The sequence below is a fragment of the Eleutherodactylus coqui genome, chromosome 1 (genome assembly GCF_035609145.1).
Source record: "Eleutherodactylus coqui strain aEleCoq1 chromosome 1, aEleCoq1.hap1, whole genome shotgun sequence".
NCBI classification, from domain to species: Eukaryota; Metazoa; Chordata; class Amphibia; order Anura; family Eleutherodactylidae; genus Eleutherodactylus; species Eleutherodactylus coqui.
In genome coordinates, this window is record NC_089837.1 from 254114934 (window position 1) to 254135643 (window position 20710).

Genomic DNA, 20710 nt, shown 5'->3' on the forward strand with positions numbered 1-20710 from the left:
TATCTATCTGTCTGTCTGTCTATCTATCTATCCTTTTTTTGTTATACTCCAATTTTAATTTTAAGCATTAGGTTTTGTCTGTCTCAGTTTGTTTGTACAAGATCTCAGCCTGTCTGCCAGCCTGTAGACATAAAAACAGTTTGGAAGTCATTCCTCGGAGACCTGAAGACCACCATATTTTTAGAATAATTGACAAACTAGTAAGCAAACATGAATTCACTTAGTTTCCATATGAATGGGAATATAGTCGCTATCCCCCAGGCATGCTTTCACTAGTGATCCCTAAGGATATCTGCTTAAACCATTGTATTACATTTTCTCCTAGACCATTATGTGGAATGTGTGTATATATTCTGATAAAACAATGAAAAAGAAAAATCTTTTGGGAACATCGTCCTGGAATTGAAAACAGGCAATATAAAGTAGATTAAAATCCGAAGTAAAAATAAAACCAACCAAACAATCAAGGAAACATATTTTTATACAATCACTATAAAATATTTGAATACAAACATACCGACTAACTAGCAAAAGACAAATAAAATAACAGGAGCTGAAAAGTTGTTGTTTCATAACAGTTTGCATCTTAACACATGCAGAATCAGCACAATAATAAAATGTGGAGCCCAATTCAAGAATGGTGGAAAAATGAATAATGCTCTTCTAAATGTTATCTGTCATTACTCATTATCTATCTCTTTATTCAGTCATTTCAATACAAAACGGTGTACTGTAGATAATGGTAAGGCTATTACCTTGAAGGGAGATATTGTTTAAAATGACATTAATTGGTAATCAAGGGTTCTTTTACAAGGACACATCTGTCCGTGCAAACGACGACTGTCTGACAATGAGTAGGTCAATCAGCAGTTGTTCATATTGTTCACACATGCAGATGATTTGCTGTATGGAGATGATTCACCACTATGACGATCATTTGTTCTCCAACAGCTATTATTTAAACAATAGGTTAGAAAGCCTTCCTGCACTCATGCGGGGAGAGATATTAGCAAACACAAAATATGCTACTTACTTCGAGGGGGGTTCATTTTAAACTCTATGACAGAGAGGATAGTGTTCCACATCATGGCCATCTTGGATGAGGAAGTCACGTGAGATGTGAACATCACGTCACCCAGACATCCAGTGTTTCAGCTGTCAGGGACTAGAGTGTACAGCGGAATCAGAAAGACTTCTCCTGTATAGGTGAGTTATTTACTTAGTTATTATAAATACCCATGCTGAGAGAAAGAATGTAGGCTTGATAAAGGCGTAACTGTACGCTGAAACACGTTGCCAGTACCCATCGTGTGTGCTGTGCATTTGTTGGGACCATTTTATCTGGCTGTGCCCATTGTACCTGTCATCCATTGCCTGTCCGGGTGTGCCTGCCTATACTTGTCACCTGCCGTATACCTGGTTCTACTGACTGTACATGCTTCCCACTGTATATTTGTGAATAAAAAAGCTTTTGACAGATTATCCACAGCATCCCTGGATTCATGGGAGGGGGGCTATCTTCTCTATCCTAGAGTTTAAAAGGAGATAAGTTCTTCGAAGTAAGTGGCATATTTTGTGTTTGCTAATATCTCTTCCTGCATGAGTGCATGAAGGTTTTCTAGCGCATTGCTTATATGTTTCCACCCCCTTCCTGTCCATTGGGGGTTACTTTTTTCCTTATTGCTGCTCTCCTTCACAGATGCATTGCGGTATAAGAGGGATAAGAACTTGTGACTTTTCTTGGCATAGACTTTCTAGAGAACATCTCTAGTCATCCAGTAACATCTTTTTTAGGTGCAATTCCACCACAATCCTTCCTTTAACAGCTATCATTGGCTGCCTGCACATCTCTCCATTTTCAAAAGGAAATGTGCAGCCAAACAGTGAGCATTCTTATTCTTGCACGAAAGATATGGCTATCCAATGAATGAGTGTTCTTGCTTGATATATAGGTTGAAGGAAAAGGCCTTTATGATTTTGTTTACTTTGTGCTGTGAAGAGAAGTCTGTGTAGTTCATAATAAGTCTGTATGTGTTTGCTAGCATGTAATTTATTATGCACAGTAGTAGGAATGCCATTTATGGAAGTCTTCTAGCATATTGTATTAAATATTTTTATGTTCCAATATAGTTTACGTATTTTACACTAAAATGCAGCCTGATGGGAAAGTTTAGAAAGTTTGTTAATTATATACTTCACACATTCAAAGTAGGTGGATGTGCTTTCTCATTGGTGGGGTTCATCATTTTGGCCACAGTTGCATAAATTCAAACCTTTATGCAACCCTGTCATGTACATGGGTGAAACCGCGAGGGGTTAATCTATTTTCAGTCCCTTGATCTTGTGCTCACCTTCCAGTCAGGTTGCAAATTGAGCATACATCACATCCCAACATAGTCCATACACCCCAAGATATACTTTGTCATCATTTCTAGTAGAAAAAAAGAGCCAGAAGTCTCAAATATGTTCATTTGCTGCTCTCCAGCAATCAGATGGTTAATACTATCAAAGCTATAGGTTCAGGACATCTAGAACCAAGTTTATTAAACTTTTAAGCCTTAATACAAAAAGATGCAGTGCTTGCAAAAAAAGTGAAGGCTGATTTAAACACAATGATCATTTCTTGAAATTCGCTCAAAAGCCATAGTTTACGTGATAATTGTTGTGTCTATCTTGCGCCCGTGGTGCAGTTTTCATTAAAGATTCGTTCATTGTTGTCTTTCAGTCCGCTTAAAATCTATCGTTCGGCCATTTGGTTTTCATTTGGTCAAAATGACATTGTTCAGTCGTTTAGCGATTTTAGGGGAGTTTTCAGTGCAAACATTACACAACGATAATACAACGACTGAAAAGCCCGACATTCTCTAATAATTTTCGTTAGGTTGAAAATGTCTGTCTTTAAAAGCAAAACCATCGCTCACTTTTATCATTATAATGAATTTCGAGCGATAATCTATGTGTCTAAATGGGGCTTTAGAGAGGAGACAAAATAAAATGTCATACAAGCAAACTGTTATAAAATACAGGGGGAACACAAAAAAGCCCTTGATTTCCAACAGATATAGATTGAAATTAAGGACTGTTTTTGTGCTCACCTTGTACGGAAGACCTAAAATTAACAATCCTTAGTGTTTGTGTTCCAGAAGCTAAGAAGAGCAATGTCACAAATCTCTTATTTCTATTGTCCAACACATGTTTTATTCTTCCAGTCGTTGACTCAGATTTCAGACCTGCCTATTACTTCATTAAGCAAATTCCCTGTTTAAGACAGGACAGTGAGCAAAAAAAAAAAGGGCAAATACAATGTATATTAAACATTCTGTCTTCCTGTAACTTTCCCACTATCAGGTGATCAGAAATGTTCGATTTGAATAGACAGATGTTTATCGGTTCTTCCTTTTGTATAGAAACATTAGCTGTAGAATGGGTCAACTTTCAACATGCCACTGTCATAGGATGCCACATTTCATCCGTGACAATGGAGTGATGATGCATGCTTTCTCTTTGGCAGTCTAGCAAATCAAAATCAAACTATGACAGATCCTAGGAGAACACATTTTCCCTAATTTGCCAATGCCAATTGTAAAGTTGGGAGAAGGAGAAATGTTCTGGTCTGGTTTGTTTTTCATGGGTTGCCCTGCGTGCAATAATATTTAAGAAATTGCATGCTCACAATCATATAGGGACAGTTTTTTTTCTTTTATTAGCAAGAGAATGTTTCCAAGCTTGAAAGGTCTATAAAAATGGTTTGTCATGTTCAGTTTCTTTGACTTGCCCAGTGCCATAAGCTGAATTCCATCGAAGATCATTGGGTTGAATTATTATGCTAATAGTGACCAGGCCTTATCACCCAACATTGGTGTCTCACCTCACTAATACTGAAAGGATGCTTTACTTGCAATCATCTTCCAAAACCTAATAAAAAGGGTTTAGGAAGATTTTTTAAGCTGCAAAACTGGCACAACTCAAATAATACATTTTACCTCTGGCTGTTATTTTAAGATTAATGTGTTTGTAATTAAGGGACAGAATGCTGTAATAAAAGACTAATATTTATGCTACAGAGTCCAAGTCAAAGTGCCTGGATAAATGAAATTTTGATTATTTAATAGATTTTGAGGGAGTTAAGCAGGTTAGTGTACATCTCTGCTGAGATCATTGATTTCCCCCATTAAAACAAACAGGTCAGTGAACTAATCATGTTAATTGATCTGTTGAATGTTTAAACGGAGAAAAGGAAAGAAAATTAAAGCTAATTATTCAAAGCTTTTAGCCCATTAGTTGTAACAAGTATTGTTACAAAAACTACTTCATATATTACAAATCACGCTGTATTGTCAGTTCTCCTATAAATGCAAATTTCAAATAAGTTAGTACGCGCTCACATGAACGGGTCAGATTCCGCAAGCGAGTTTCCTCAGCGGAAGACCCTCGATACATTGTGTAAAGTAATTTCGAATGGTCACGGAAGATCGTGGATGCAATCGTTTTTCTTCGCCAATGTACACGTATGCAAATAACTCTCTCTCCCCTCCAGCCGTCATTCTGGCTTTCCTGTCTATTTTCCTATCATGTTGCGGACGCTTCCACCACTTACACGCAATATTAATTTCATATGGGATGCGGATCGCTTGCATCCATAGATAGCTCTCAAGGCGGTACCCGCAGAATCACGCTGAAATTGAGCATGCTGTGATTTTCCTTCTGCTCATGGAATGTGATGTAGCATGTTGAAAAAATCTTTGGATATTGTCAATGCATGCCTCTTGCATATGTTTGTCGAATTTGTTACCACCTAAGTGATAATAAATTCAAACCAGAAAGGCATGTTCAGGCAATAATAGAATAATAGCACTGCAGTCATACTGTACCAATCTGAATAACAGATTGAAAGAAATAGGAATTTATAGACAGAATTTAAGAAAAAAAAGAAAGAATGGAAATGGCATACTCACTATTAGGTTGTCTTCACTTTAGATATATAACCATAACCAACTATGTCTAGAGTAATGCAATCTTGATTATTAGTGGTTCATTCACTGTTATCATGTAATACTAAAAGTACTGCCATGGCTTGTGCTCAGAATTATAAGGCTAATGTAATTATGAAGCTAATGTAATGCAATGAGATTTGCAATATGAAGAGTAGTGATTGGTTAAACTTGAATATAACAAATAATTCTAAAACTCTCAAAAGTGAAAATTTGTGATATGTTTAAGGAAGTCCCTGATAAGATAGAATGCCCTATGTATTGGCTACTATAGCTAATACCAGGCTAACACAATCGTGCTGGTATAGCATATTTTACACGCAGAATATGCTGCACCAATCTCCCATAGGCGGTCATGTTGCCAATCACACGAATTGCACCAAAAAAAAAGTCGCACAAGAAAAATTGCAGCATGTTCTATCTAGGCGCGTACTGCTGCGCAATTGGCGGCACAGAGAAAGTACGCAATGTCACTGTGTACTTGCCTGCCACATGCCTGTCTCCTGCGGGCAGCATGCAGCTAATTATGGCTGTCTGAGCCCAACCTAAGGGCAGGGGGGCATCAGTCATTTTGAAAGAGGAATTTATGTATAAAGCAGGGCTGCAAAGAAAAAAGCTAATACCAGCCTGATAGTGTCAAGGCTGATTATAGCCAATGCTTAAAACAGAAAATTCACAGAAAGTAAATATTTAATTGTCGTTTTACATTTTTAGAATTCTATCTAAAAATCAGATTGAAATAAATAGAAAAAATAGAATTCCTGTTTGTATTGATAGCAGCTTGGATGCATATTTGATATGAGTTTTCTAACTTCAATGTGGGTGTGTCTCTCCTTGTCTACTCATCCAACTAGGTTCAAAAAATGTGACTATTGGTTGTTACTTACACAAGACTAATACGCCTGGAGGAGGGAAGAAAGTAAATGGAAGTGTATGTGTGTATTTTGGTAAAAGGGTAGTTGAATTGATAACAAAAGACAACTCTCCAAAGTGTTTACATTGGTTGAAAATAGTCATGAATTAAGGCCAATTTACACATAACTATCTCTAAAAATTCATTCAAACAATGTCATATGAGCAATAATCATTGCATTTAAATGCTGCCATTGTTCACTGTTTAGCTGAATGATGATTTTAAGGTGATCTTAAAATCCATCTTTTAGTTGGAGAGAGATAACTAGCAACTACACACTGTGTTCTGTGCAGGAGTCGGAGATTACATTGTAATCTACTGGCAGCCCGTGCGAGAACAATGGAGCTGTGTGCAGAGCTCAGACCACATGCTGTGCTCTGCAAACAGCTCCAGGAGGCCCCTTTACATGCAAATGAAGCTGATAAAGTGTTAATGGGCATTAGTGTCCATTAACGCTTCATGCAAAACGATCGCTAAAACTGTCAATCTTTCAATCGTTAGGAAGAGCAGCTTTAGGCACAAACTGCAGCTAAACAAGTTAAATATTATACAGGATAAGCATTTATATATAGTTTTAGTATATCAAAGTGGAAAGTTGAATGAACTATATTGATATCTAAATAGCATAAAGATAATAATTTTCATATTTGTTCAGCCTGTCAGGCTTCAAATCAACAGAATGTAGAATCAATCTAAAGTATAATTTTAAATATGTCATAATCATCATAACAATTCATGCATGACAGTATTCCCAAACTGGCCTGTATTATGTCTGCTAAAACTCAGGACACAACTGTGAAATGATGCTAAATAAAGCTTTGTAAATTCGTATAAAAATAATGTTTTCTTCTGAATAAGAAATAAATTCTAGACATCTGTGCTCTTATTCATAGTACCGCGACTCACTGTGTGTATAAGAACTGTTTGCATTTGGCATATTAGAAAATTGTTTTAGGAGTTTGAATAAAAGAGCATAATGCATATTTAGCCAAGCATTACTGTACTAAGGCATTAAGTAGATTAGAAATAAATGAAAGTAATTAAGGGAGCTGTCTAAGAAATGTATTATATCGGAGACATGAATCAACTGTTTGCACAAAACATTATGACTGGCTGGAGATGAGATTCAATCAAGTATATGTGTTGTACAACATTTGTGTTATAAAAAAATATTAATGAGAAAAAGCAAAAGGCAATCCCAGGAGCTTTAGGAATATATTATCCCTAAACTTCATTTGTTTGTGTCTGTGTGTGTGGGAGGGATGCAGACAAAAATTGTCATTGTCAATTAGTTACTGAGCTGAGTATACACCTAAGTGAAAATGCAGCCAAGAAAACAGATTATGTGCGGGTAAATAGAACATTTGGAAGCATTATTCCATAAATGCTGTGGAGCTTCCACAGCGGATTTTTTTGCGGAAAATTCAACGCATTTGCAGTACAAGCTATGTGGATGAGATTTAAGAAGACTTGTCCATCCGGAACAGAAAAGTTCTGCACAGATTCCGTAGCATATTTCAAATACGCTGCAGATTGTATTGGATAAAACAATAGGTTCTGAGCAAATAAAATCTGCCCCATTGGTTGGAACACTTATTCTTGCTTTAAATTTTGTTCTGTTTTGGTACTGCTAAAGAAACATCTGTCTAGACTTAAGCTGCTCATACACTTACAAAATTGGCAAATGCTCTTTTTTCCACTCCTCACGAGTTTTCAATATGAAAAGCACATCGGCTTATCTAGGTTAGGGCATATTGAAATCCAAAATGTGCAATCCTTATGATCTCAAACATATATTTCCAAGAAGGGTTGGTAAACTCCTAAATACATTATATAGCCAGTCCAGCTGAAACTGGCAGGTTTGACAGACTTTCAACTAATGTGTATGGGCACCCTTAACAGTCCAGTGGGTGTTCCCACTGCACAGGCTTTGACTATAGCAATCATGGGTCTGAATTTCTGCATTTCTTCCCCGGCATCATGACCATGGGTCTGAACACCCACGCTTAACAGCATCATAAAAACATATAATACAGTTAGTTTTGATTTTTAGACTTGCAGCTGTAATATGGACCCAGAAATGCAGCTATATAACCCTCATGTGAAATTGACCTTACTGCATATAAGAATTCAGAGGAACAACAAATTGCTGGAAGTACATATAAATATGGTACAGTGAAACCTTTTTTGGGAAGACCATATAAAATTGCAGTAAAAAAAAATGGTTCAGTAAGGGGGTGATCTCTATAAGACCAATGTAAACAGAAAATAGGGGATTGGAAAATCCACTACAGAAAAATGTGGTCTACATGAGCGGGGTCATCACAAAAAGGTGATGTTATAGAAAGTTATATGTCCTACTCTTCTGTCCATAGAGGGATGTATAGGGATGCAATGAATCCCTTTTCTAGGATTTAGGTTTTGACTGTCTAGCTGTTCTAACATATTTACATGTTTTTTTTATAATAACAGATATGAAACAAACAATTGTATGTATTAATTTTTTAACAGAGATACAGAATATAAAGGACTTCAATTATCTTTGGATCAAGTCACAACAAAACCAACATTTTCTTATGCAACTTCTAATCCAGCCATGAATGACAGTCGGAAGACTAATAAATCACGTCTACCTGGGACGAAGTCTAAATCTAGGACATCCCCGTATCCCCAGGTAAGTTTAATTTATTTTAGCACATTGTATTTTATTGATTACTGTTTGCAATTTGAAGGGCAAACCCAACAAATATTATTTTATATTTTGCAGATACTACACCTTTACATAGCTAATTTTTGCTCAGGCCAGAATATGCAGCTTTTATTAAGTATATTATTTTTGCATGCATTTTACCAAAAGAAGGTAGAACATGTTACAATGGTATTAATTACAATTAATGAGCATAGTGAATTACAAAGATTAATTTTCCATACAATCTTGCAGATAACAAGGGGAAATTTGTTTGTATGTATTAGTATAATTAGATAGAAAAAAAATGTATACACAAATTATATTGACAACTTCTATCCAGCGTTCTGCATCTGGAAAATGAATGAGGATCAAAACTGGAGAACATTGCGTCCTGAGTTAAATGGGTTATGTTGGTGGGTGGTAGCTGTCTATTTGTGTAACATTTATTTCCTTGCTAGCAAATACTAAGTAGTATAAATAGATTAGGTAGTGTATATATTTCATTACAGTGTCAAATTCATATTTAAAAAGGGAGCATGAAATAAAAATACTGTATGCTCTAATGTTAATTTCATTAGTTTGAATGAAACTACTGAACTTATCCAAATGGTTCCACAGAGGTTTTAGCCGATATGCACAATTATAGCTTTAAATAAGAATGAATGGGTGGTAAAGGAATAGAAGTAGGATCAATAAATCTTCGTAGATTTCACAGAATTAGAAGAGGGTAGGGCAAATTAACTATTTTTTCTATTGTGCTCTATAAATGCTCTATGAAGTAATAACATAGACTTTACTTAGTGTTGGTCTACAAACTCTTAAATCAGCTTTCCTACCAGGGTATAATTGAAGCAGATAATTCTAATTCTACAATAATGTTTGTAGAATTGGTGTTTTAAATGTCCACATCTTCTCCTTTTCAACTCATGTAGCATATTGTCAAATGTAGAGCAAGAATAAATACACAGCAATGCATGTATTTTTTTTATTACAGTTTAATTTTCATCTTCATTATTATCTTTCCAGTAAATTATGCACTGCAGGGTGCTGCAGGGCATGACTTACATGTAAACTCATTGACTATTAGGATAACCAGTATGATAGACTGACATGTCACTCCAAATATAGATAAAGAGTGGTGCAAAATTAAGCCCTAATCATTTCTATTCGTTAGAAAATAGGCACCATGGAGAGCCATGCCATTGAACAGTTAGTGGAAGCAGAACATTTAATCAAATGTTATGATTTCACTGGTAAAATTAGACTTTATTACATTGTCAAAAATCTGGCTACTGTCATCCCTCAATACATTACTTAGTTATACTGTCATCTTTGTATATTTGAAATCTACATACACAAATGGGGAATTCAATATACAACGTGGCTTTAAACAAAATACCCTATCTTATTGATATTTGCTTATTATTTACTATAATATATTAGGAAGATCACATAAGGAAGCTACCTACATAGCTCCAACATTTTCAGCAGTACAGTACAGAGATCATCAACTCACATCAGTCCCTGTCGCCACACAGAAAAATAGTAACTTTATGCAGATGTTGCCCTTGTTTGGACTCCATCAGGGCCCACTAAGCCACAATGTTGCCTCACTCCTATGTCTCATATGAGGCATATTATAGGACTTCCGATAGACACATTTTCATATGCAGTTTAGATGTTTTTGTAATTCAGATGCCATCTACATAACAAACGTGCAGAACTAATATGACAATTAATGGTAATTTTAGGGCCTGTATTTGTAATATGTTTATTTTACAGCAGATGACCAGTAGTTCTTAATCCTTTCCAGTCCCTCGGCCTAATTGTATGTTGCAGTAAGTATATAGTTCACATGACCAATTGTACTATTAAGGCGCAGTGATGCTGTGGACTCAGAAGCTGTGCCTGCATCAATTGTGGGTGCCAGCTGTATTATACAGCATCTAAGTAGTTGGCAGAAGGAGCTCTGTCAGCCATCATCTCCCCTATGACACAATCGCTTAGTGTCACTGGGTTCCCATGAAAGCACGGCGTTTAGTAATGACCTCCAGACTAGTCATATATGGATACCTGTTAGGCTGCGTAATAGGCTCAATGTCATTTTAGAGTTACAGACATCATATACTTGATTCTGAAGTCTTGCAGTGCATTATATGAGTGAACAGAGGATTGCTTGTTCAAGTGCCCTACGTGGTCTTTAAAACTAAGCCATCAAATAACTCTGTGGATGGAAATCTAAAAACATTATGTGTTTTTGAGTGCAGCATCACAAAAATAAATGATCTAAAATAATGATTTTTCATTCTGCAAAAGCAGAGAAAAAAACAAACAAAAAGAAAAGCAAAGTCGAGTACAAGACTTATAAAAATATTCATATATTTATTAAATATAGAAAAGTCATACAAAGAAGAAAACACAGACGCACACACATAAGTATGAAAGCACATTAAATAAAAAAAATCCCCACATAATTATATGAATCCCTGAGAGCATAATACAAATTTAAATAGATGTATACTACTAGATATGTCCAGAGCAATAGCCATCAATGCATCTCCCGTATAGCCCCTATTCAGGAGGAATAAGTGAAGTGCATATCACAGATAATGCAAAGCATTTTAAATACCTATTAATTGTATAAGGCTACCCAGAGTTCCACCACAGTGTGGGAACTAGACCCATGACACGCCTTTCTGACACACCTTCTTCAGAAGATGTGTCATTGCTGTATTTTTTTATACCTCCGCAAAAAATAAAAGTTATTAATTACAGTATCACACAATGGTGCTATTGAAGAATACAACTTGTCCTACAAAAGCAAGCCCTAATGTAGTTATTTCATTGGTAACATTTTAAAGTTATGAAATGTAAAGAGGAATAAACTAAGCCACATCCTGAAGGAATTCAATGGAATCTATCATCACAAAATGATGCATTTTTTAAATCAAGCTTTATTTTAAAGGAGTTGCCTAGTTTAACCCCTTTCCGGGTACATCATGGTAGCGGAATACTTCCCGCAAAATGACGTACCCTTACGTCATAGGGATAGCGTGAGACCATAGCAGATCTCGCGCTATCTCGCAGCCAGAGCCGGCTGTCACTAGTGACAGCCGGCCTCCCGATGCGACAGCGGGGGGCATTGGAGATGTGCCCCCCGCTGTTTACCCCTTTCCTGCCGCGATCTAAGTAGATTGCGGCAGGGAAAGGGTTCACAGAGGGAGCGCGATAACATCGCGAGGGCCTGGCTGGTTGCTATGGCAACAGGACGCCAGATACCGGCGTCCTGTATTGCCATTGCCTAGGATCGCTGTAATAAGCGATAAGGCATGGCAGGAGAGAAGTCCTGCCATGCCTTATAGTAGCGATCATTAGTGCTGCAGTGTAAGTCCCTCAGAGGGACACAGATGGTGTAAAAAGAAGAGAAAAATAAAGTACAAAAAATAAAAATGTAAAAAAAAAATGTTAAAAAATTCTTTTTTATGCTTTTTCATAATTAGCATAAATTTAAAGAAAAAAAAAAAAAATCCCACATATTTGGTATCGAAGCATTTGTAACAACGCGTACAATAAATTGAATGCACTTATTATCCTGCACGGCAAAAAGTGTTAAACACAATGGTAAAAAACTGAGGTAAAATGCTAATTTTTAGCATTTTGCCTCCCAAAAAACGCAATAAAAGTGATTAAAATAAACGTGTACCCCAAAATGGTAGCAATAAAAACTACAGCTCCTCTCGCAAAAAATAAGTCCTCAAGGGGCTCCGTCCATGGAAAAAGAAAAAATTTATAGCACTTTGAATACAGTGGGTTTAGAAAAAAATAATAATTTCCAAAAAAAGGGTTTTTCTTGTGGGAAAACCTAAAAAAAATATAAGAATTTTGGTATCGTGGTAACCGTACCGTCCCACAGAAAAAATGTAGCGTGTCATTTATGCTGCATAATTAACGCTTTAAAAAAAACCAAAAAATCTTTGGCAGAATTGATGTGTTTTCCCTCCCTACGATCATAAAAAAAAATAATAAAAGTTTTACAATGTAGTCTATGTAACCAAAAATGGTACCAATAAAAACTACAGTTCGCCACGCAAAAAGCAAGCCCTTATACGGCCGCGTCAATGGAAAAATAAAAAAGTTATTGCTTTTGAAAAATGGAGATGAAAACATACCAAAAATCGTTTGCTCCTCAATGCCAAAATAGGCCATGTCCTTAAGGGGTTGAAAAACTGATTTCCAAATGCTGTACTAACACCATCCGAGATAATAGAAAGAGACCCTCTCCTGAACATAGAGTGGTTTCAAAGAGTATGTCTCCCACTGAAGGACCTGGCACGTCTGGCATTACTTGGGCACCCAATGATTTCAGTGGGCACTGTGTAATGCTCCATTTCATCTGTGATTGTGCTTTGTGGGACGTGTAAAATATTAATGCCAACATTTTTAGAGGTATATCTAACTATCATAGGTTAAGCAATCAAAGGGTTTTAAGATCAAGTGAGGAATATGCTTGTGTGTCCTTTCATTTTTGACAGATCTAGTGACATGTAAGAACAACGTAAGAGTTATATTTAAAATGTTTACCTTTCGAACCATATTAGTATATATATGTTTAATTTAGATTTAATTAGGTCCCTAAAGGACATCAATGCATTACAAACTTTGCTTAAAAGCTGTGGAGGGAGTGAGATACTATTATCTAACTACTTGCTCGAACACATAAGTACTCTCCCCACCCGGGGGTCATTTTTACATTTTCAAGACACATCTGCTTTGTCCACTTTTCATGTGCTCATCTTTCATTTTTTGCTGTACACTTTGATTTTGATTTGTCATTTTCTTTATGTTTTGTGTGCATTAAATATTTTTGCTGTTATTTTGCATTGAAACTACATACTTTTTCTAGTGCTCACCATTGCACATTTCTTACATCACAAATGAAGAAGTGAAAGATTATATTTAATATATTGAATACTTGTTGCGAGAAGCACTTGCAAATTGCAGCTGAGTGCTGGGGCCCCAAAAGTACAATAATTTGTCATCAACTTATTTTCAGCGGTTGCACCTAACAAGAAAGGTATTGTCTAAAGTGAACAACCCCAAAGAAAGCTGAATATTTCATTGTACAATGAAATTCAGTGTACTGAGTGAAAACCCAAATAAATGAAATAAATTAAATATTTAAGGGATTTGCTTATACTGGAATCTCCTAAGAGCCCATGCATGTATTTCTGAAGACTCTGTTGGTTGCCTCTCCAGCTAGTCATTCATCCCAGAAGATTCAACTCTGAATTTTTGTTCTAATTTGTTTAAAAGATTTATAGGAATAATTACACAATGCTTACAATGTCTTCAGAAGTCTTTAATAAACTGTTCTCTACTTCAACCATATGCTTTATGTGATACACATTTCTAAAGGTTATGATTTCATATTAATATTCTGATATACCACAAATGTCACCTTCAATCATTTTTCATGAGATGATCATAAATTACATTTGGAAAGATATTCATGGCAGTTCAGTCTTTAATGTCAGTTTAAATTCTCTTTGTGGATTGTTATTACTTGCAGATTTTTATGTTTCTATTGGATACATTTCATAGAAGTAATTAAACAATGAAAATATTAATTCAAGGCATTATTGACATGCCCATGTACATGAAAAGCAAAATACTCCTATTTACAACTTACTATTAAAATAATGTATTTCTGAAGAGAAGAATAGTCAAAACAGGATCAGCGAAGACAGTAACAAAACCTATTCACAATGGAAACATCATCATTTGAAGCTTGTTTACATACACGTTAAGGCTAATATGTTTTAGGAGATTAGTCCTACTCCCAACATCTAGCATAACTGTTTTCATTTTATATAAGAATGAGCACATATAGTATTTGATACTTTTCCATCATTACTATGCTATGCAAATAGGAAGGTAACTGCAAGTCAAGAACTGACCTTTTAACAGGCCTTGTAATAGGACTGGGAATATTTGGCAAAACCAGAGTCTTCTCCAGAAGGAAATGATAACCATGTACAGACAGGCTGTCTTAGAGTTTTTTCTCTTGTCAGTGTACAGTATGTTTCTGAGTGGCTGGATGAGAATTCTATAAAGTAGGTTGGAAGGGGTACATTTTTTTCTTGTGGAGACAACTTACTAGGTGTGAGGAGACTTAAAATGCTATGCAATGCTCCTCCGGCAACCCTTGTTATGAAAACGGGAGATGTGGGGTGAAATGGACAATTGTGCCATGTTCGGAGAATCTTCTTTCTATGGTGTTCACAGAGAGGCAAAATGACATAGCTTTATTCTGCAGGTTAGTACAATTCCAGCAATATCACATTTTTTAATTCTTATTTTGTTGCACTACTTTTGAAAATATTGATTATTATATAATTGAATCAAATGCTTTCCTCTGAAGACTTCTTAAATTTCTATACATTGTGGGGTCTACCTGCTTAATTAATTTAACATTACTCTTTTTAGTTGCATAAAAGAACATTTATGTTGGCTAGTCTATTGGAGGGAATTTATTATACACTTACATGTATTAGGCCTCATGTCCACGGGGAAAATCAGATCCGCTGCAGATTCTCCATGTAGAATCTGCAGCGGGTCCCTCCTGCCCCGCGGACATGAGCGCTGAAAATAAGAATTTAAAAGCATTTACCCATCCGTAGCGGGCGGGGAAAGCCTTCTCTTCCTCACGGCCGGATCTTCTTTTCCGGCCGGCGGATGAATTCGTCACGCCGGCGGCACGTCGGCGACGTGCCGCGCATGCGCCGGGCACATCCGCCGAGCCGAAGCAAGAAAGATCCGGCCGTGAGGAAGAGAAGGCTTTCCCCGCCCGCTCCGGTTGAGTAATTCTTTTAAATTCCTATTTTAGGTCTCCCGCGGATCCGGACGGCTTCCATTGGCTGCAATAGAAGCCTGCGGGAGCCGTCCCCACGGGAGACCCGCATGAAAATGGAGCATGGTCCGGATTTTTTCCATGCTCCATTTTTTTTTAAATCCCTTTTATTGACCATCCGCGGGTATTTATCTACCCCGCGGGTGGTCAATGCATCCCTATGGGGTGCGGATCCGCGGGTGGGAGAAGAGTTAAAATCCGCTGCGGATTTTAATTCTTATTTTGCCCGTGGACATGAGCCCTTAGTTAGGCCTTAGTCACACGGGCGTTTTTTCCCGTGATTTGCGGATGCGCATCTGCAAATCGCATGACCGGGCCGAAAAATTGCCCGAAAAAACTGCTCCTAGCCGCGTTTCAATAGAAATGGGCCGGAGCTGTCCAGCGCATTGAATTCAATGGAGCCGGCAATACAGCCGGCTTCATTGAAAGCAATGTGCTGTGGGCGATCTCACGATGAATTGTCGGGAAGGGCTTGAATATATAAGCCCTTCCCTGCAATTCATCCAGAAATGTGTAAAAATAAAAAAAATATATATACTCACCTGGTCCCGGCAGCCGGAGTTCAGCCGTGGCCGGCGGCAGTTCTCCTGAATGGGTGTGAGTGAGAGCTGCCTCTGATTAGTCAGGCTGTGACCAATTAGAGGCAGTTCATTCAGCAGGTGGGGATTTTAAATCCCGGCAGCCGGAGTTCAGCCGCGGCCGGCGGCAGTTCTCCTGAACTGCTCTCTGTAGTATTCAGCAGCCAGGGATTTAAAATCCCCACCTGCTGAATGAACTGCCTCTGATTGGTCACAGCCTGACTAATCAGAGGCAGCTCTCACTCACACCCATTCAGGAAAACTGCCGCCGGCCGCGGCTGAACTCCGGCTGCCGGGACCAGGTGAGTATATATATATTTTTTTATTTTCACACATTTCTGGATGAATTGCAGGGAAGTTCTTATATATTTAAGCCCTTCCCGAAAATTCATTGTGCGCTCGCCAGCAGCCCATTGCTTTCAATGGAGCCAGCTGTATTGCCAGCTCCATTGAATTCAATGGGCAAACATCGTTCTTCTCTGCCACAGCTGTTACAGCTGTGGCAGAGAAGAATGATTTGTCTAGTATATGTTCTCAATGGGGTCGGCGCTGCTGCCGCCGGCCCCATTGAGCGCATATAGAGAAGAGAACAGGAATCGCAGATCGCAGATAGGTGCGATCTGCGATTTCTGTTCTATAATTTATCGGACAAGTGCATAAAAAGTGCTCATGTGTCCGATACCATTGCAAAGCAATGGTTTTATAAAATCGCCGGACGCATGCGCATGCGCAAATCGTGCGAAAAAACGCCCGTCTGACTAAGCCCTTATAGTGCAAATATTTGATTGGCATACGGATGCAACATGGAAATTAAATGGGCAGTTGCTGGGCATACATATTTACTGAACCATGTGTCTTCAGTTTTCAAACATTTTCTAATACTACAGGTTTATTAAATAAGATCACATTTTGTCTTTTATTTTTATGGTTATATTATGTTACCGTAAAGAAGGCTTCTGCCATCTGTGTCATGCCATAATATTCAGTGCAAAAACATATTTTAACTTTCAGGTTTACATCAGTAAAAAACAAGATAAAAGTGATTTAATGGCCACCATCTGGCCAGTGTGTAAGACATCTGTGGCATTTTCCTTTTGCTTCAGGTACACATTAGTATCAAGAATTTAAATGCTGTTTGTATAATCCCTGCTAAAGGAATTTTATTTTTTCTGAGAGATCTCGAATTTTTATTATTTCCTACTTTTCATCTTCTAAAATTGTTTAAATATGAACTGCCACAATACCTACAGGGTTATTATAAATGATCTTCCCGATTTAAAACACCTTATAACTCACATTTCATGACACTCAGATACATAAATTTGATATCAATGGAAAAAAAATTTTTCATTTAGCAAAATTGTATAACACCAAGATGGTCCTTGTTCCCCATAGCAACTAATCATAGCACAGCTTTAATTTCTCAAGTTGCTGAGGTAAAATGAAAGCTGAGCTGTGATTTGTTGCAATGGGCAACAAAGACAGTCATACTGTGAGAAAGTTTTGCTAAATGAGTCTGAAAAAGATTTATTCTGCTGCTATTCATTGCTAGGGGGATATGAAACAAAATGTTTGCCAGCGTAGAGAGGAGAGCATTTTGTGTCCTTGATTTTAAAAGTCTACCTATCTGTTATTAGTGTGCAATGTAATTTCCTAACAAAGGAAGATCCACCCAGTGGGCACACAATTTATAGGTGGTACTCTAATTTTAAGGAAAAAGGTTCCATCTATAAGTGAAAATAATCTGACCGTCCACCAGTAAGCGTAGAAACAATGGAGTGCATCCGTGCTAGTTTCACACAAAGCCACAGAAATCTACCATCAGAGGAAGCAGAGAATTGGATATCCCACAGTCATAGTTAACAAACGTAATGTCAGATTCTGGAGGAGGGAAAACCCACATGCCTACATGGAGCGTATGTGCAACTTCCCCAAGGTGAATGCGTTTTGTTCTATAACCTGTAAGAAAGTGTATGGCCCCTTTTTTCCATGAGGAAACAATCACAGCGATTTTGTACCCAGGCATGCTACAGATATGGCTTTTGCTGCAGCTGGAAGAATAAATCCTAGGTTTTATATTCCAACAGACACTCCAATTTTTACAATGAAGTCAGAAGTTAGCTCAATAGGCAACTATCAAACCGATGGATTGGCCAGCCTCTGATATGGAAAAAAATTTTGATGTTGTGCAACTAAACCTTTCGCGTTTCTGTTTTCATTAATTCAAATATATGTATCTGAGTGTCATTAAGGGCTTGTTCAGACGAGCACTGTTTTTACCATATTAGCAGCGCATAGAACGTGCTTCTAATAGGAACCAATAGGTTCCTAAAGAAGCTTTCACATGAGAGAATGTTAGGCGCGCTGAATCAGTGCACCTAACAAAAAAAAGGACACGTGAGTGCAAACTCGCATGTCAGCTCCGAAGTGAGCTCAAAGATAGGACATGTCCTATCTTTTCTGTGTGCTTTCCATAGGCTCCTATGGGAGTCTTGAAAGCACGCAGCATGTACCTTGGATTGTGTGAATGGGCTATTTCACGTGGCTTGAAGTAGCCTGTTCACGTGATCTTTACAGCACTATAGCCACGAATGTGACTTTTGAGTGTTTCAAATTAGGAAGACCATTTGTAATAACCCTGTATTTACAATGAAGGAAAATAAAAACAGGTAAAATCCCTGGGTTTCAGTTGAATTTTTTGAACATATATTACTGTCAACTAGTGATGAGCGAGCATACTCGCTAAGGGCAATTGCTCGAGTGAGCATTGCCCTTAGCGAGTACCTGCCCACTCGAGAGAAAAGGTTCGGGTAACGGCGGCGGGCAGGGAGCTGCCGGGGAGAGCGGGGAGGAACGAAGGGGAGATCTCTCTCTCCCTCTCTCCCCCCTGCTGACTGCCGCTACTCACCGCTCCCCCGGGCCGGCACCCATACTCGAGCGGGCAGGTACTCGCTAAGGGCAATGCTCGCTCGAACAATTGCCCTTAGCGAGTATGCTCGCTCATTTCTACTGTCAACCTCTTTTTTACTGTCAGTTTTCTTACAATTTCTTCCATTTGGTTTATTTAGCTAAAATGACAGTTTTTTCAAAATGCATACCTGCAAATACTTCTGTGCGGTTGAGTTAACATTTATTGTAAAGATGTTATCCTTTCTAACTTTTGTCATAAAGTAATGTTTATTGAGGGCTCAATTCATATTATGGAAGCCTTATTGTTCTATATTCCTTATGTACATAGTATTTTTTTTATACAAGACATATCAAAGTATTCTGTACAAGAAATACTAATTACAATGTTGTCTGTATTTTATGTAAATAAATACAATACTAAACAAATAATAATAATAAAATACAATTTAAAAGGAATCTGTTAGCAATTAGCATCTTTTTTCAGCACATTCTCAGAGCAGCATAAGATAGCGTCAGGCATGCTGATTACAGTAATATGTTTGCTGTATACATTCGTGTGGTAGTTTGGGAAAAGTGGATTTGATTATAGTAGCTGCACATAGAGGACTAGCCCGCTATTCATGAGCTGCAGCTAGCCACATCCACCCTGCCCTTCAGCCACTGATTGACAGCTGTCTGTCTTTAACTGTGTAAGAGAGAAAGCTACTACTGTAGTCCTCTGAATCTGGCTGCTACTAATAAGATGTAAGTTTCTTCTAAACTACTGCATAGATACATACAGTAGACATATCACTGTAATCAGAATGCATGTCCACTACCTTATACTATCCTCAGGGAGAAATGTAGAAACATAGTGACAGAGTCTCTTTAATTACCATGCCTAATATAAAATTAAACTATATATCTGTAGTTGACATAATGGAATGATCACACACAGTGGAAGCACCCCTGGCTCCCCGCAGCAGAAAAGTCCATGGCAAAATCCACAGCCCACCCACAAAAAAATGGAGCCAAAATCTACACCGCTGGTGCAGACCCTAATCCAAAACCATCTGCGCACCAGCAGGCAACACTGACAGAAATAGCGCTAGGATATCATAACATTTTTTATAATATTGAAAAGATAATAAACTATCAGGTCATGAAGCTTTCCCTGACTGAGAATCTCTAATGCCCCTGAAAGCTCCTCTATAGTGATGGGTAATTCAAGTACTGATAAAGATTCTGTAGAAAAAAGAGCCTATTCCAGATGTTAGATATTGCTAAATATTTGATCTAGTGATTATTGTCTTTGAATCTGATAGAGGCTTCTGAATATCGCATAAGGATTTATAATAGTTTCCAAATGCTCCTGCAGTCTGGTTTGGGAGATGAACTTGAATACCAGAGTTAGGCCTCCTTCCCACGAACGGATTTCCGCCGCGTAATTCGCGGCGAAAATCCGCTGCGTTGCCTGCAGCTATTAGGTTCTATTGAATCCGCACCGTGAAATCTCCCGTTTTCACCCGCGGCATGCTCTATTTGCCGCGGGTGTACGTGCTGACGGCTTCCATTGCAGTTAATGGAAGCCGTCCGTTCATGCTATCTCCCGCTGTAACACAGCGGAAGATAGCGTGAAAACGCTTTCCCGCCTACCGCCGCCGCGTCACACGACACGGCTGGCCGCGTTATGTGACACGGTGGGCGTGTCATGTGACGCGGCGGCGGTGGGCGGGGAAA

At 38.0% G+C, this 20710-nt stretch overlaps 1 protein-coding gene across 1 annotated transcript in view; it reads left to right on the top strand.

Moving 5' to 3' along the window:
• Positions 1-20710, top strand: part of SIM1 (SIM bHLH transcription factor 1) — an 81043-nt gene that overhangs the window by 51360 nt on the left and 8973 nt on the right. The window contains exon 9 of the mRNA XM_066591390.1: positions 8416-8578. Within this exon, the coding sequence (XP_066447487.1) occupies positions 8416-8578 (163 nt within the window). The remainder of the gene's footprint in view (positions 1-8415; positions 8579-20710) is intronic.